The 18322-nt window shown below is 35.5% G+C and overlaps 2 protein-coding genes across 5 annotated transcripts; both read left to right on the top strand.

Moving 5' to 3' along the window:
- The first annotated feature begins 43 nt into the window (after positions 1–43).
- LOC101896049 (serine protease inhibitor 42Dd) lies at positions 44–17202 on the top strand. Of its 4 annotated transcripts, none has more exons than XM_059119997.1 (4): positions 44–96; positions 2676–3595; positions 3663–3801; positions 3868–4028. In XM_059119997.1, the coding sequence occupies exons 1-4, from the start codon at positions 84–86 to the stop codon at positions 3984–3986; spliced, it is 1191 nt and encodes a 396-aa protein (XP_058975980.1). In that variant the 5' UTR covers positions 44–83; the 3' UTR covers positions 3987–4028. The 4 variants fall into 4 exon arrangements, with proteins under 4 accessions (XP_058975980.1, XP_058975982.1, XP_058975981.1 ...); XM_059119999.1 differs by lacking the exons at positions 2676–3595; positions 3663–3801; positions 3868–4028 and adding exons at positions 15741–16657; positions 16853–16991; positions 17057–17202 and having other exon boundaries at positions 46–96; XM_059119998.1 differs by lacking the exons at positions 44–96; positions 2676–3595; positions 3663–3801; positions 3868–4028 and adding exons at positions 14650–14789; positions 15741–16657; positions 16853–16991; positions 17057–17202.
- On the top strand, positions 10173–10767 carry LOC131801384 (adult-specific cuticular protein ACP-20-like). Its single transcript, XM_059120001.1, has 2 exons — positions 10173–10547; positions 10608–10767. The coding sequence occupies exons 1-2, from the start codon at positions 10199–10201 to the stop codon at positions 10757–10759; spliced, it is 501 nt and encodes a 166-aa protein (XP_058975984.1). The 5' UTR covers positions 10173–10198; the 3' UTR covers positions 10760–10767.
- Positions 17203–18322: the final 1120 nt, after the last annotated feature.

Genomic DNA, 18322 nt, shown 5'->3' with positions numbered 1-18322 from the left:
AGCTTGATTATTTTTATTTCACAAATAGTGATCGACCAGGGTCATCGTAATCGTGATCGGACGGGTTCAAGAGGAAAGAAACAATGGGATTGAAAGGTAAGTCAAACTTTCAGAAGAACAAAAAGTTTATTAACAAAAACAAAAAAAAAAAAAATAAATAAATAAAAACCATTAAAAAACATTAAGTTCAGCCAGGCCGAAATTTTAATACCCTCCACCATTTGGCAAAGAAAACATTTGTATATAAAAGTATTTGAATTCAAACGTGTTTCACTTTAAACTATAAATACCAATTAGACCGTTTGGATAATGCTGTTAAACTTTTCAAAAAACAATGAATTGGGTGAGGCCATTATATGGGGGCGATACCAAAACGGGAACTCCACAGATAAACTTGAACTTCAAGAATTGTCATCTATTAAATCTTCTTAAATACCAAATTTAAAGCAATTTCAAAATTATCAAAATAACGAGTTTCGGTTGGTATCGTTATAGGGTAAGTGTACCAGTAGTCGGCACTTTTAGAATTTTCGCGTTTTTAATCGCTCACCATTCTGAGTGGAATATTTCAATTATTACAAAGTTAATTTATTCAGATTCGAAATTTTGTATGTTTTTTTGCCAGTAGTCGGTACTACTTGCCAATTGCCGGTATGGCATTTTCCACCAGTCGGCATACCAATTTTTTTGTAAGAATAATTATTATTAATAATAAATTAATTCATTAAAATACAATATTTTTGCATAGGTAATCTGATTCGACGTCTTTATTGTACTTTTCTTAAGAATATGAATTGTTGAGGACCTTCCCAGACAAAAATTTAATTTTTATTAGAATATATCATCTTTTCTTAGCGAAATTGTGCCCAAAGATAGCTGGCAATATATTTGAAGTAAACAAAATACATTTAGTTGTAATAGTTTCATTTATTTGGGCTTAAAAATAAAAAGTGCCGACTACTGGGACATGCCGAACTTAGGTACACTTATCCTATGTGTACTATAAGAAAACATGGGCCTAAATTTTCAATGTACCGCCGCCGCAGCTAGAACCAATTATGATTTACAAATATCAATTTTTAGACAAATCCGTGGAAACATGTGGCAAAAATCATAAGAACACCGTCTATAGGGAGGTATCGGCCATAGCAAAACGTGAACTTATAAATATAATGTTTCGCCACCGGGGCAAGAACTCAATACGAACTAAAAATACCAACTCCTAGACAAACCCGTTGAAAAAAGTGGCAAAAATTATTAAAATGCCGAACATCGGGAGGTACCGTTGTGTGGGCTATACAAAAACGTGGATCTATACATACAATGTTTCGCCACCGGAGCTAGAACCCATTATGAACTACAAATACCAATTTTTGGACAAATCCGTGAAAAAATGTGACGAAAATCGCCAGAAGGAGTGGCCCTATATATTCCATATATTCACCCGATCTTGTGTTGATATTAATATTGAGATATCCGAACTTCAAAGAAAATCGGACTTTTATTTCATATTTTATAAGAATAATAATTATTAAAAATTGTAACCATTTGGGGATGTACCAGAAGGAGTGGTCCGATATAAGCCTTATACACATTAGACCTTGTGCTGATATAAGTTTTTGTTTTAACTCCAATACTTCCTGAGTTGTAGTATTTTTAAGGCATCTGCCCCAATTTCCATCTAAATCTGACTTTTGTTTTCGCTATGGATAGATTTAATCCTCAAACAAGTAAAAAAGCTGTAAGTTCGGCCGTGTCGAACCTTGAATACCCACCGTTTGGAACGAATTGGACAATTTAAAAAAAATAAAATCCGTTAAAAATTCTGTTAAAATCTTAAAAATGCCGAATATTGGCTTTATATTAGGGTCTATAGGACGACATTAAATACCAAATATCGGGACATACCGTTATATGGGGGCTATACGCAAACGTGAACCTGTACAGACAATTTTCTGTCATAGGCTGTAGTACCCATTACGAACTTCAAATACCAAATATTAAACAATTCCGGCGAATAATGTCGCTTAAATTGTTAAAATACCGGAAATAGGGAGGTACCATTAAATGGGGGCTATATCAAAACGTGGACCTACATGGCTCATTTTCAATACCAAAAGTCCTGCGGACATAATATACATTTGAGTACATTTTTGTCAACCTACTTCATTTCGTTCGGAAGCTAGAGTGATTTGCACAGACGTATAGACGGACAATATAGAATATATATACTAAGTGCGGTCTAAAATGTTTATTTCGAGGTTAAAGCAGAATGACAAACTTAATATACCCCCCATACTATGGTGGATGGTATAAAAAGTAACTTCAGTACCATACAGCAGTACCTTCTGATATTCGTCAGTTTGAGGGTTTCGACCAAAATTTCTAACCAAATCATTTATCATTTTTAATATTTCGCATTCTTTATGGGTAGATTAGCTCCTATCAAAATGTTTTCAAAATATGCATAGTTTACGTTGGATTAATTTTTCAAATTTTTGGGGATTTCGGAGTATCCGATTCAGTCATAATTAAAGTTTTCATATGGCCAAGGTTATAAAACGTCAGGACCAACCGAATTTAACCTCATTTTTTCCGTCTTAAATGAATTTCGTTCCAAAGCGTAGTGTTTGTTAATTCCCCTCAGTATAAACTAAACACTTTTCTAATTTCAGGAAATCTAACAACGATTTTAAGCACTTTGCTGCTATGTCTCGTCGGACATAGCAGGACCACTTCAGGTTCTCCACAATTCTCCGCTAGTTTAGCTAATTTCAGTAAAGATATTTTCTCGGAAATCTACCAAAAGGACAGTGGAAAGAGTATTATATTTTCACCATTTTCAATTCAAACCTGCTTGGCCATGGTGCGTTTGGGAGCTGATGGTGAAACTGCAACTGAGATGGATAATGTTCTCAAGTTTTCTGGCCAATCATTGGAAAAAGTTATGGACAATTATCACAAACTTCTATCAAAATATGATGATGGAAAAACCTTGAAAATTGCCAACAAAATCTATGTAGCCAAAGACTATGCTGTGAGAGATACCTTCAATAATGTCTTGACCAGCAACTTCTTCTCCTCGGTGGAAAATGTTGATCCAAAAGGTCAAGAAACGAAAACTGCCAAAATAATAAACTCTTGGGTTGAATCTAAGACAGATAATGTCATACATGATATTGTCAGCCCTGAATCACTTAGCAACGATACCCGTCTCATGCTATTGAGTGCCATCCATTTCAAGGGCAGCTGGGAGAAGCCATTCGATGCAAAAAACACCAAGGAATCTGATTTCTGTATCAATGAAACGGAAACCATAAAAGTCCAAATGATGTATAAAGCCGGGATAATGTCTGCCAAGGAGATTTCTGAATTGGATGCCCGTGTTGTTCGCTTGCCATATAGAGATTCCGATCTTTCCATGATAATCATTTTGCCCAATGCGCGCAATGGTTTGACCGATTTGGTGGAGAAACTGAAAACATTTTCATTGGCATCACTGGCCGGACAGGGTCTTAGGACAATAGGTGTTCGCCTTTATTTGCCCAAATTTAAGGCAAAATTTGAAATGGTTCTTAATGACTCTTTGAAAAAGGTGAATGTATAATTTTGAATAAGTCTTTCTTATTTAAAATATTTCTTCACATATTTTCCGATTTCAGCTTGGCTTGAAACAAATGTTCTCTCAGGCCAATTTGAGTAAATTGTTGACAGGTGTTGAACCTCTTCGAGTCTCTGATGTTGTCCATAAAGCCTTCATTGATGTCAATGAAGTGGGCACAACTGCCGATGGTGCAACATGTATGCAAACTAACTTTGTCTGTGTTTTTGGGTGAAAAAAATATTCAAATATTATATTTGTTTCAGCAATTGGAATTATGCCCCGTACCGCACCTTTGGATGTCCGAGCTGATCATCCATTCTACTATGTCATAGTGAATGAAGATTTTGTTCCACTCTTCCAGGGAACTTTTGTTGGAATATAAATAGTGTACAAAGTCGAATAAAAATGTGGAACTAAGAAAAAATTGAAAAAAGTAACAAAAAAAAAAAAAAAAAAAAGTGAAGGAAATAGAGTGACAATTTTATAAAACAAATAAAAGAGGGATGAATCGATTTTGTCCAACTTGGACAGACTTTATTCTAGTGGAGACATTATCATTTGAGTCAAAATTCAACCTAATTGCCAAAAGGTAGTACGCATATGGGGTAAGATAATTGTACCCTACAACACTATGTGTTGGGGGTATTATAAGTTTGATTGGGCCAAAAATTATATATATCGAAATATTTATTTCCCACATAGGAAAGTATAAATGGATCTTCCTATCTCGCCGAGCTGAGTCGATCTAGCTATGTATGTCCGTCCGTCGGGTAATATTTAGTGGGTGAAATAGACCATAACATTTGTGTTAAATAAAAGTCATATTTTCCATTGAAACGCGAATATTTTTAATCCCGACGAAATCACAAACAGACGAACATGTCAATGCTGACCGTTACGTCGATGCCGATAGTTAATATATCGGATATATATAGCGAAATATATACAATGTCTATATACAAAGGAAGGAGAGATTAGCTATAATGCTTATATCTCAAGAATGGCTGGACCGATTTTGACAAGTTTTGTCAATTCAGAATGCCCTCTTGACATAAAAGTATAAAATCTAAAAAAATCGCAGAAAAATATGCCAATTAAGATGTTAATATAGATTTTGTAGTATTTTGTGACATTTTTTTATTTTTTCATATTTTTTATCGCATGCGATTTTCTCAATTATACTTATAATATTGAAGTATATATTTTGTAATATTTTTTCACCTCACAACACAGGTTGGGGTTATTATATGCAGATTGCAATTATCGTCCAATCCTCACGAAAATTTTCATACTGGTAGGGTTAAGTTCAAAAGGGCTAGGCCTATAGGTTTTAAAGATGTCCGCGATATATTTGGAGGTTGAAATGTGCCAACAACTAAAAATGTTCCTGATTTTACAGCTGGGCACAAGTACACAAATAGAAACCAAACGACACGAAATCTCGCACGAAGTTAGAGTTTAGAACAGCGAGTAGAATGAATCACTATTTTGTGTGAAAAAATATCAGCATTATCCGAAATACACCAAAGGCGAACTTTTAGCTTTTTATGCTGATTTCGTTGACGAATATAGCCAAATATCGTAGACAAGCAAATCATATAGATGAGTCTAGATTTGGAGATACAGAGGGGCTTTTTTCTTTTGGAGATGATTGCAAAATATTTAGGGGTTTAATTGAACCAAAAACAGAAAAAAAATCCTGATCACACAATTGAAACGTCTGAGAAGAGAGTTAAGGACAGGGAAGGATTCTAGCATTGTGGATGGAAAATGGACCACAACAATTAACAGTATGACGGAGTGCTTAAATATTGGGCAAATGTCCCTGGTCAATGTCTCGTGACATAATTTCAAAATCGATCTGGATATAAGGGGGATCCTACTTTTTGAAGTGTTGTAGGGTATCACATGGTTGGCCCCCACGACTATAGCCTTTGCTTGTTTGTTTTTATTTTTTACATTTTTTTTTTTTTTTTTGTTAATTTTATTGAATGAAAGCAAATATGTCGGAAATAGCATCAAATTTTAAAATAAGTTTAGAATTTTTTTCAAATGGTGACCTTTGACACGAATTATGACTTTCAAACTGCCAATGAAACCGTCACACGCTGCCCGAATGTTGTTCTACTTTTTTTGGCCCATTCCTGGCGAAGCGCTTGCTTGGGGTGATCGACACTTTGGTATTTTTTAACCTTGCTTTCCAAAATACACCAGACACGATTGTCCAACGGATTGGTATCTGGAGATTTTGGTGGCCATTGTGCGCTGGAAATGAAGAGAGGAACCCCATTTTGTAACTATTTTTAGTTGACGCGTGCTGAGTGCGAGGGTGTTGAGTTCTGTTGGGATGCCCAAGGTCTGCGGCCAAAATGTTTTTGTGTCTAGGGCTTTAATACACCGTCCAGATTATTTTCGCAATAATATTCGATTATAGTCGAAAATGGTGCACCATCGGCTGTTATGGCGGCTCACATTTTTACCATGGCCGGCGCTTGAGTTCTTGTGGCCAACCGAAGGTGCACATTTTCAGCTGACCTCTTTGACAAGTAAACACGATAATTTTTTTTTTTGTTTGTTTACAAGCTGCTGGACAACGAATGTTTTATCATCGGAGAAAACCAAATTCGGCAGTGCACCATTTTCGGCCAAGCGAAGCAACTCTTTAGCTCTTTTTAGTCTATTTTCTTTCTGTTTGGGGTGTAAGTTCTTGCACTTTTTGGAATGTCAATGGTTTTACCCCGAGCTCATTTTTCAATATTTGCCGAATGGATTATTGCGATTTTCGGCCACTGCGACACGGGTTTCGATCAAGTCGCTTGTTTACATTTCGAACCATTTCTACTGATGTTGCTGTTTTCTTCCGTCCACTTCCTTGACATCAGGCTACGCTCCAGTATCACGGTAACAAGCGATGGTACGAGACACAAAAGATTTGTTCACATTTTAATGCTGGAGTCCTCTAACGATAGTCACTTCTTGTTTTCCAGCCAAATATAAATAAATCACACTATCACGCTTGAATTCCATCACGAATAACTTTTTTATGGAAAATTGTCATCAAAATGCTTTTGTACGCTTGTAAACAATATAATGAACTGTCACTGGAATGATTTTAACAGCTATCGGACGAGTCGTAAAAGGCAAATAGGACGAAGATATATATGGGAGCTATATCTAAATATTGACCTAAATCTCCAAATTCAAAATGGTCCGTTCGTGAAGGTAGGAATGTGTGACCGAATCCGGTTTAAAAATAAATTTGTCAATTTATATTGGATTTAGTTAGGTTTGGAGACAGCATCCCTGAAAGAGAATCGTCTATATAGGTCCATATAACGGTAACCCCCGATATTCGATATTTTAATGATTTTAGACACATTTCCCAATGGAATTGTCTGATAGTTCACACAAGGAGTACGTTGTGGGTATTTTATCCCTTGGAAGAGAATTATCTATATAGGTCCAGAATATTGTATAGCCCCCATATAATGGTACCCCCGATATTCGGAATTTTGATGATTTTAGCCCCTTTTTTAACGGAATTGTCTGAAATTCTACATAAGAAGTTTTTTGTGAGTACTTTACTCCATGAAAGAGAGTTTTCTATATCTCCCATATAACGGTACCCTCCGATATTCGGTTTTTTTGATGATTTCAGCCACAGTTTTCAATGGAATTGTCTGAAATTCCAAACAAGGGGTTCTTTGTGAGCACTTTACCCCCGGACAGTGAGTTCTCTATATAGGTTAACGCTATCGTATAGACCTCATATCACAATACCCCTCGATATTCGGGATTTTGATGATTTTAGTCACATTTACCAATGGAATTATCTGAAAATCCACAAAAGGAATTCCTTGTGAGTACTTTACCCCCAGACATAGATTTGTCTATATAGGTCCACAATATCGTTTATCTCCCCATATATCGGCACCTTCTAATACTAAGTATTTTAAAGATTTTAACAGAATTTTCAACGGATTTTATTTTTTTGAAAAATTTCTATTTCGTTCCATATGGTGGAGGGTGTTCAAAGTTCGGCCCGGCCGAACTTACTGCTTTTTTACTTGCTAAATCTCTCTTCGGTACAAACTTGGCTAACACAATTTTATTTTTTTAGAGTTGCAATAATATTTCCTTAATCTTAGTCTGCTCACTTGGGCGATAATCTACAGAACAACATTTCTACAACAGTTTAGTTGATATAACGACTGTAAAGGGGGAGCTTCGAAAGAATATAGGGTAATTGTTGAAGAAGTGGATATTTTCAATTGCTAAGTGTTGTTTTCAATCATATCTCGTTTCGTTTTGGATATCCCATTTGCTAGGAATTTTACAACATCCTTTTATAAAATTAGTATTTTATGCAGATATTCCATATTGCTTCTAATCGAATAAATATATCCAAGTTTCATAAAAATATATAAATATCGTTTATTAATTTTTTGAACAAATTTAAAAACTATCGATTTTTTTCGCTATTTATCGGTTATAGAAATTGTATACAATTCTAAAGATTGTACTTTCTAGTGACCATGATGACCATAATGGTCAGCTACGCCATTATCATTGTTGGCTTGACCAATTTTATGGACGGTAGCCTCGAAGCCAGTCTTCTTATCAGAGGTGTATTGTACAATACGAGTTGTTCCATCAGATTCTTTCAGGGAATAGCTTCCTGCAAATAAAAATCCGACATTAAGTAAATCATACTCCCAAATAGATTTTCAAATGCTACCTTGTACTTTATCGCCATCTCGGGATTCCCATTGTTCCTTAATGTCACCGGTTTTCGAGTCCTCAACACCATAGCCGAATTCATATTGAGGATGGCTGTAATAGTCTGCCGAGTGATCACCATCACCATGTCCAGAATGGCCGCCAGTTTTACCGTAATCTTCGACTCCATGGCCATATCCTCCATCATATTTTGCCTCGTAATCTCCGTTATCATTGTGTTGGGTTACAACAGCATAACTACTGGCCTGTCCATGACCAATACCGCCCTCCTTATGAGGAAGAGGTCCAGCCAAAGTCAGGGCAATGCAAGTGGCCAATATGGCAAATAGGGTCATTGAAGAAGCCATGATGTAGGTTTTTAAATGGTTTGTTAAGTAAACTTAAATGTTCGGTGGATAACTGATACCGAATTAAGATTTAGTTGTTTATTTTATACTTTAACGAAATAAGTATTTAACGTGGGGCAGTTACGACTTTCTAATTACATTTTTGTAGAGGGTTAAATATTTTGCCACCACGGTCACGGTCACGGTTTGTATTCGAATAAAAAAGCCCATGATTGGGAAAAAGAAAACGCTAACAATAGAAAAAACTAGTAAGCAAAGGCTATAGACGTGCGGGGCCGACCATGTGATATCCTACAACACTACAATTGGTTCGAAGTCCCCTTATGTCCAAGTCCATTTTGGAAGATTTCGTATTTGAAACAATATTAAAAATAATGCCCCTGTCCTTAACTCGCTTCTGATGCAAAATTCCGTGTCGATTAGTTTTCAACTGTGGTCTATAGAGCGACGACAAAAATAGAAAATTTTTATTTTTTTAGTCCATTTGAACCCCTTTAATTCAGACCCTAACTCTACCGCCATACAAAATTTCTCGATGATCGGGCGATAATTGCGACATGTATATAATACCCTCAAAACGTAATGTTGCGGAGTGTAAAATTTTTAAAAATTTTCAATTCAAAATTGAAAGTCAAATTATGACAAAAATTGAAAAAATTGGAACAAAAGATAATAACTTTTTTCTTGCTATATTTCTCCGCGAATTTATCCTTTTCTGGAAAATTCCATTCCGAATTGATGGGAATTGTGAAAATCGGCCCAGCGGTTCTGTCTTATAAGCGAACCCCATGTAAATTTCCGCGTCGGTTGGTTCATAATTGTGGCTTATAGAGCAACTGCAAAATCATGACATTTTCCTGTTTTTGGTCCATTTCAACCGCTAAATAATGCGCGATTATCTCCAAAAACAATAGGGTTCTATTCTGACCATAACCCCACTTCCATTTTAAATTTCGTGAGGATCGGGCCATAATTGCGACCTGTAGCTTGATTACAAATTAACATGGACAGACGGACAGACGGACGAAGGAACATACATAGCTAGATCGACTCACCTCGGCGAGCTAGGAAGATCCATATATAATTTCCTATGTGGGAAACCAATATTTCGAGGTGTTACATAATTTTTGGCCCAATCAAACTTATAATACCCCCAACACATAGTGTTGTAGGGTATAAAAACATTATTTTAACACTCGAACCCTTTTTTAAGTATTGATCTTTATCACTTTTAACCTCATTTAACACTGTCAAAATAAGCCTCATTTTAAGTTGATCTAGTCATATCCATTTTTCCATCAGCCCCTGGAATACTGAGAACAAACATGTTTGTCATGACCATGGTTGAAATATATTTAAACCCCAATGAGGAATGCAAATTAGAAAGTCGTAACTACCACTGTAAATATTTAGTTAGACTATAAAATGAGCAGCTAAATCTCAATTCTGTATCAGTTGCGAATTGAACTTTTAACTTTACTTTACAAACCTTTTTAAAATCTACACAATGGCTTCTCCAATGATCGTATTTGCCACTTTGGCTATTTGCATTGCCCTAACTATGGCTGGACCTCTTCCTCATAAGCAGGGCGGTGCTGGTCATGGACAGGCCAGCAGTTATGCTGTTGTAACACAACACAATGATAACGGAGGATACGGATCTGAATATGATGGCGAATATAGCCATGGAGTCGAAGATTACGGTAAAACTGACGGCCATTCTGGCAATGGTGATGGTGACCGCTCGGCAGACTACTACAGCCATCCTCAATATGAATTCGCCTATGGTGTTGAGGACTCGAAAACCGGTGACATTAAGGAACAATGGGAATCCCGAGATGGCGATAAAGTACAAGGTAGCATTTGAAAATCTATTTGGGTGTATGATTTACTTAATGTCGGATTTTTATTTGCAGGAAGCTATTCCCTTAAAGAATCCGATGGAACAACTCGTATTGTACAATACACCTCTGATAAGAAGACTGGCTTCGAGGCCACCGTCCATAAAATTGGTCAAGCCAACAATGATAATGGTGGAGCTGACCATTATGTCCATGATGGTTACTAGATGATAACAGCCCTAATGTGCTATCATCAATCTATGAAGAAGACATAAATAATTGTAAATTTCCCCCAAAATATTAATAAACAACATCTATATATGTAGAACAGGTGGTTTCATATGAATGACAAAAATGTGAAAATAACTATTTTCACACAAAAAAGTATAGAAGCAGCTATGTTCCGGGCCGGACCGAACCCTTAGTACCCTCCACCATTTGGAAGGAACTTGAAAAATTAAAAAAAAATCGAAAACGACCACTTTAATAAAAACCTTTATGTTGGGAATAGACCCAACCCCATAGACGATGATATCGATATGGACCTTATCGATATCGATAATTAAAACTATCGATGAGGTCACATCGTTAAGGATTTTTGGTTGGCACTCTTCTTCTTGAAGTTTAGAAATGTGGATCGCCAGATCAAAATTGTGAATTTTTTATAAATAAAAAAATTGACCGACTGAGTCATTTTTAACTTTGAAATAATACTTATTAAAGTGCTTTTTCTTTTGTGCAGACAACAAACGTAAGTATCGCCAGAATACTTTTGTGTTTGTTTGTAGTTTGTTAAATAATATTGTTGTTCGTCTTTGTGCAACAATAAATTCCGGCTTAAAATCTACTCAGTAGAATTTGAACCACAACAAGTCTATACGACGGTATTGGAAATTGTACACTTTATATGGGACTATACCAAGACGTTGACCTGCATACGAATTTTTTTGCCATAGGCTGTAGTACCCATTACGAACTTCAAATACGAAATTTCAAATAATTCCGGTAAATAACGCCGCTAAAATCATGAAAATACCGAAAATATAGGAGGTACCGTTATATGGGGGCTATACGAAGACGTGGACCTGCATACAAAAACTTTTTTCGTAGGCTGTAGTACCCACTATGAACTACAGATGCTAAATTTTAAACGATTCCGATGAATAATATTGCTGAAATCATCCAAATACTGAATATCGGGAGGTACCCTTATATGGGGGCTATACGAAAATGTGGACCGACATTACTCATTTACGAACTTAACTTGCCAACTCGAATATTAGGCATGTATGCAAAATTTAAGCCTTCTATCTCAATTCGATCGAAAGTTAGCTGGATTACAACAGACGGACAGACGAATAGGCGGACCGTGCTAGATTGTCTTACAATTTTACGCTGATCCGGAATATATATATATATATATATATATTTTGTGGGGTCTATTATGAATATTTCGAGGAGTTACAAACGAAAAAACAAAGTTATATGGTTACGAACACTTATTTAAAAAATAAACTTCTTGTCAGCTTAAGGTCAGTCTCCACATCGTGTTAGAGTTTTATAATTTTTTGGCACTTCAGGTTATTGTCCTATCCCAAACTAAAATGTTAGATTTTAGCTAAATCGATTGAAAACATACAGTAAAACCCCTTGAAAGGAGTAAAATCGAGGGTAGAATTATATAGGAGATATATCAAATTGTCGACCCACATTAACATTACTTTGCTAGGATATTCAGAACAGCAGATGTTAAATTTCTGCTCATTTCTATTAAAAATGTATCTAAAAGCATCAACATTTCACTAAAACGGAGGGTTACGTTATATGGCTACTGTGCCTAAACGTGGACCAATCTTCACAATTTTATGGTTACATTATTTTTTACTCATTATGAAGCCATTCTGTATAATGTAGCCAAAAATTAGAACTTCAGGCTGTAGGTTGCGTTTTTTCCCGATATTCCCAAGTGTTCCCTTTTGTACCCTCAGCCATATGGCTACAGAGGATACATACCATTTGGTACGGGCAATATGTGCCTCATCGAAATAACGGCTTTAGACCCTACGTCTCTTTGGACAAAATTCGTTTCAGGACAATTGTACGGGTGTTCGTCCATCCATCTATCTGTCTCACGATAACTCTCGAAGAGAGTATCCGATTTGGTCCACCACTTCTGTTACCTCTCCCACAAAAGGTCAAAATTTTCAAAGGAAATAATTTACCCCAGGAAAAGAGAAAGAATAATTCGATTGTATGTAAACTTTACAAATCCTAATATATTTGTCCTTGCAATGACAATCTGATATTGTCATATGATAAAGAACCTCCTCTAAAAGGGTCATTATTTTAAATAATTATAACTCTTATAAAATGTGAAATAAACATCCGATTCTTTTTAATTTCACACATCCCAATATTTTCACACATATAATATATCGGTCTAATCTTTCAGGTGCCATCTTCACAAAAGTGAGGACCCACAAAGAGTCACATTATACCCCCCATTCATAGTATGAAGGGTATATTATGTTTGTCATTCCATTTGTAACTCATCGAAATAATAATTCTTGCCCACTCCGTCCTTCCGTCTCTCCGCTTGTTGTAATCACGGTACAGTCAAAACGAATTAAGATAGAAAGATACAATTTTGCACAGATCTGACTATTGTCTGCAGGCAGGTCAAGTTCGAAGATGGGTTATATCGGTCCACGATATCTTATAGCCCCTATATAACAGTACCCCATTTTCGGTATTTTGATGATTTTATCAACATTTTTCAATTAAATTATCTGAAATTCTATACAAGGAGTTCTTTGTAAGCACTTTAAGCCCTGAAAGATAATTGTCTATACAGGTCCACAATATCGTATAGCCCCCTTGTAACGGTACCACCCGATATTCGGTATTTTGATGATTTTAGCCACATTTTTCAATGGAATGAGCTGAAATTCTACACAAGGAGTTCTTTGTGAGTACTTTATACTCTGTAAGGGAATTGCCTATATGGGTCCACGATATCGTATATCCCCCGTATAACAGTACCTCCTGATACTCGGTATTTTGATGATTTGAGTCAAAATTTTCAATGGATTTGTCTGAAATTCAACACAAGGATTTTTCTGTGAGCATTTTACCCCCTGAAAAAGAATTGTCTATATAGACCCACAATATCGTATATTCCCCATATAACGGCACCTTCCGATATTCAGTATTTTGATGATTTTAACTACATTTTTCAATGGAATTGTCTAAAAATTCTACGCCAGGAGTTGCTTCTGAGTACTTCACATCCTGGAAGAGAATTGTGTATAACGGTCCACGATATCGTATATCCCCCATTTAACGGTATCCCCCGATATTCGGTATTTTGATGATTTTAGTCACATTTTTCAATGGAATTGTCTAAAAATCCACACAAGGAGTTCCTTATGAGTACTTTATCCCCTGGAAGGGAATTATTTATATAGGTCCACGATATCGTTTAGTACCCATATAACGGTACCCCCGATATTCAGTATTGTGATGCTTTTAGCCACATTTTTCGAAAGAATTGTCTAAAATTCTACACAAGGATTTATCTGTGAGCACTTCACGCCCTGAAAGAGAATTTTCTATATAGGTCCACGATATTGTGTATTCCCCATATAACGGCACCTTCCTATATACAGTATTTTTGATGATTTTAGCCACACATTTCAATGACATAGTCTAAAAATGCACACAAGGAGTTCCTTTATTTCATTATAAGTTGAAGCCAGATTTTACAGTAACTAGTTTCAATGGGATTAATGGCAGGGTTCCCTTTTTTAATTGTTTTATTAATTTAAATTTACATTAATTTACATTTTATTATTATTATATTCAATAATATTCATTATTTTCATTACCTAGTATTTGTATAAGGTTAGATTGCATTTATAGGCGATTGCATTTCTTTCCGATTCCTTAAGTCTGAAGTATTCCCCCATTGACTTAACTTCATAATACTCTCAATTACAGAGAGCAATGTTTTTCAAAACGTGAACGAATTTAAAGTGGGATTTTTCAAAAAATACCGATAGCCGCATGACCTAAATGCCCCCTAAATAAAAAAACAAATAACACATAGCCAATCACTTAAGAATCGTAAACGAATTTTATGTCAAACATCTGAACTGATAACCGAACTATGAGTCCAATGATATAAATCAACGAATTCAGAGCATTTTTCAAATTTTCGAATAACAAGTGTCCAGTGTCGAATAATGGAACGTATAGGTAAGACGATATTTTGTGACAAAATTTTAGAACAATAAAGGAGGAAAGAAAAAATTGTTGTTGAAATTTAACAATACTTCAGAATTCCCATAGAGTTACCAATTTTGCTAATTAAGAGCAAAAAAAAAAACAAAATTGTATCACATAATTTATTCAGCCATTTTGGTGCCAGAAATGATAATGAATCACCCAAAATTTCAATACCAACTTATTATACCCCACAATTATAAGTTTGATTCGACCAACGCGAAACATTTTTCCCAGAGATAGGAAAATATATTTGGATTTTTCTATCTCGATAAGCTGAGTCGTTCTGGTAGTATGTCCGCCCGTCTGACCGTCTGTACATATAAAATTGAAACCAGGCTACAGCTCGCAATTATGATGCGATACTTACGAAATTTGGCATGGAAGTGGGGTTAAGGTCAGAATAGAAGTCTATTGTGTTGGAAGATTACTTTGGGTTTCAAATGGACCAAAAACCAAAAACCAAAAACTTGTTTAGATTTTCCATTCGCCCTACAGTTCTCAACTAAGTACCAATATACATGGAATTGTTTATTAGGTCAGAGTTTATGATACGCTGAGGCCTAGGTCATTTTGGATGGTCATTGGATAATATTTCGGTGGTGAGTAGACCAAAATTTTGAGTGAAAAAGTACCGAAATTACAAAATACATGAATGTAAAATTACTGTTCTTTTAAGATCGTTTGTGTTTGGAATAAACTTGTTTCAGATCTATGATGATGATTATTCGAAAAGAGGAGCAATTCGGTTCAACGATTGATTTTATTAGGTAACAGATATGTGGATTTTTCTCAAGGGGAATCATCAATCTAGTCAAAAGGGTTTCAGATCTGCAGAAACTTTACCGGAAATTGTGGTGTTGTAGGATATCAACTGGTCGGCCCGCCCGTCTAAAGCCTCTTTTTATTTGTTTTTAATTTCAGGATATTTAGGAATACTTTTTAGCATTTTCTTGGCATGTCTACAGGGGACAACAGCAACTCCTCCAGATACACAGAACTTTCATTCCAGCTTGTCGAACTTTAGCAGAAATATTTTCACGGAAATATTTCAAACTAACAGCGAGGACAATATTATATTTTCACCATTTTCTATTCAGACATGTTTGGCCATGGTACGTATGGGGGCGGATGGTGCCACTGCGGCCGAAATGGATTATGGTCTCACTTTTACGAGCCAATCAGAGGAAAATATTAGCGCGAATTATCAGGAACTCTTAACAAAATTTGAGGATGGAAAAATCTTGAAAATTGCCAACAAAATTTATGTGGCCAATAAATATAGTCTGAAAAATACTTACCATGAAATACTGGGTGAAAAATTCTTTTCCTCTGTGGAAAATGTGGACTTCACTCAAAGTGAAAAAACTGCCGAATTGGTGAATTCTTGGATTGAATCCAAAACCGATAATGCCATACACCACATTATCAGCCCTGACACTCTAACCAACGATACCCGCCTAATGCTTGTCAGTGCCATCTATTTCAAGGGTAATTGGCAAAAACCTTTCGATACGAAGTACACCCGCGAAGCCGATTTCTATATGGCTAATAATAAAACCATGAAGGTGGAAATGATGTTCAGAGCAGGAATGATGTCATGTGATGTTATTCGCGAATTGGATGCAAAGGTCATTCGCCTGCCATATAAAGATTCCGATCTATACATGATGATTATTTTGCCCAACTCTCGAAATGGTTTGAAAGAATTGATGGAGAAATTAAAAACATTTAGCTTGTCATCCCTGACCCTAGAAAGGCTAGGATATTTTGGGACTTTCCTTTATTTGCCGAAATTCAAGGTCGAATTTGAGATTCTCTTAAATGAACCATTGAAAAAGGTAAGTGACATAATCTCATTTAGGGACGTGCACAGAAATGCACTGCGAAACAATTTTGCATGTCCAACTAGTTAAAACTTATATTACCATATTAGATGTATAAAAAATATCAGAAAAATGGTCATTTCGGGGGACCGATGTCCTATTCAATTTTATTTTTATTAAATATTTCATTTCTTCTCTCTCCCATTGCAGCTGGGCATGCAGCACATGTTCACTGATGCAAATTTGAGTAAAATGCTAACAGCTAGTGAACCTCCTCAGGTCACAAGTGTCATCCACAAGGCCTTCATTGATGTCAATGAAGTGGGTACCGCCGCCTCTGGTGCCGCAGGTTTGAAATGAGTCTCCATATAAATGAGTGAAATATTATAACATTTATTCTTTTTTTCATTGTAGGAATTCCAGTTATGACTAAAACCAAACCCTTCGATTTCCGAGCTGACCATCCATTTTACTATGTCATAATGAATGGCGATTCGATTCCCCTCTTTCAAGGAACCTTTGTAGGAATATAATCAATTAAAGAATGCATCAATTTCAAACACACATTGTATAATTTCAACTTAAAGGTAGGGTTGTAGAGTTTTTAAATATTACAAAAGTGGTGCATACCATTAAAAAATACCTACATATTTGACTGAAAGTTGTTAAGAAAATAATTTTAATTGAAAATTGAAGATTTTTTTGTCCAGCAACAACTTAAATAATATTCGATTTTTTTGGCAAAATGCTTAAAATATTTTAATAAAATACTTGAGTTTTATCCATGAAGTCCTTGAAAAGCTATATAAAATCCAGAATATATTGCCAGGAAGTTTGCAAGTTTTAGCCATAAAATCCTTAAAAACAAAAATATATGATATATAAAATATATATAAAAGGCTTTAATTTAAAAGGCTCTCGTAATGTACCTAAGAGTCCCAAATTTGCAAAAAATTGAAAAGAGATTAAAAATCCAGGAGGAAGGAATTTCTTGGAAAAATATTGTTAAAAAATACACAAGATTTTGAAAAAAATATTTTTAACAAAAAAATTATATTAAACCAGTAAAGGCAGTCTTAAAGACGGGCGGGGCCGGCTTTATGATACCCTACACCACTTTGCTAATTTAGTAGAGCTGCGCATACCAATTAATTTTTTTTTATGGGAGAATTCAATCATACAAGCTATGATTATAATTATAATTTAAAGTTCAAAGGACTAAATATGCCGAAGCATTTGTATCTTTTAAATTCGGACTTGTATTGTCCATTTGGTGCACAATTAATTTGAAATCGGATAAAGATATATATGGGAGCTATATCCAAATCGGAACCGATCTCGATAAAATTTGGCAAAGATATTTCTCAGCTGTATTTGATATATTTCCCTGAATATCGTTGTTACGGAGTGCATATTACGGCTGTGGGTAACAAATATAACAAATCGGATGAATAATATATATGGAAGCTATAGCTATATCTGAACCGATCTCCACCAAATTTGACATACTAGCTTCTAGACTCAATTCGGTCGTAAGTGCCAAATTCCGTAACATTTGGACAAATATTAGACGTTTGGTGCACAAAGGTAAATCGGACGAAGTTATATATGGGAGATATATCCAAATCTGAACCGATCTCGATAAAATTTAGCAAATGTATTTCTGAGCTGTATTTGATA

This window comes from Musca domestica, unplaced genomic scaffold (assembly GCF_030504385.1).
Source record: "Musca domestica strain aabys unplaced genomic scaffold, Musca_domestica.polishedcontigs.V.1.1 16, whole genome shotgun sequence".
NCBI lineage: Eukaryota > Metazoa > Arthropoda > Insecta > Diptera > Muscidae > Musca > Musca domestica.
Note: the sequence above shows the minus strand (reverse complement) of the source record. Positions and strands in the feature narration are given on the sequence as shown.

Coding starts and splice junctions, on each gene's coding strand:
- LOC131801384 (XM_059120001.1), top strand. CDS start 10,199: ATGGCTTCTCCAATGATCGTATTTGCCACTTTGGCTATTTGCATTGCC. Junction 10,548..10,607: donor AGATGGCGATAAAGTACAAG/GTAGCATTTGAA, acceptor TTTTATTTGCAG/GAAGCTATTCCCTTAAAGAA.
- LOC101896049 (XM_059119997.1), top strand. Junction 3,596..3,662: donor TTAATGACTCTTTGAAAAAG/GTGAATGTATAA, acceptor TTCCGATTTCAG/CTTGGCTTGAAACAAATGTT. Junction 3,802..3,867: donor AACTGCCGATGGTGCAACAT/GTATGCAAACTA, acceptor TATTTGTTTCAG/CAATTGGAATTATGCCCCGT.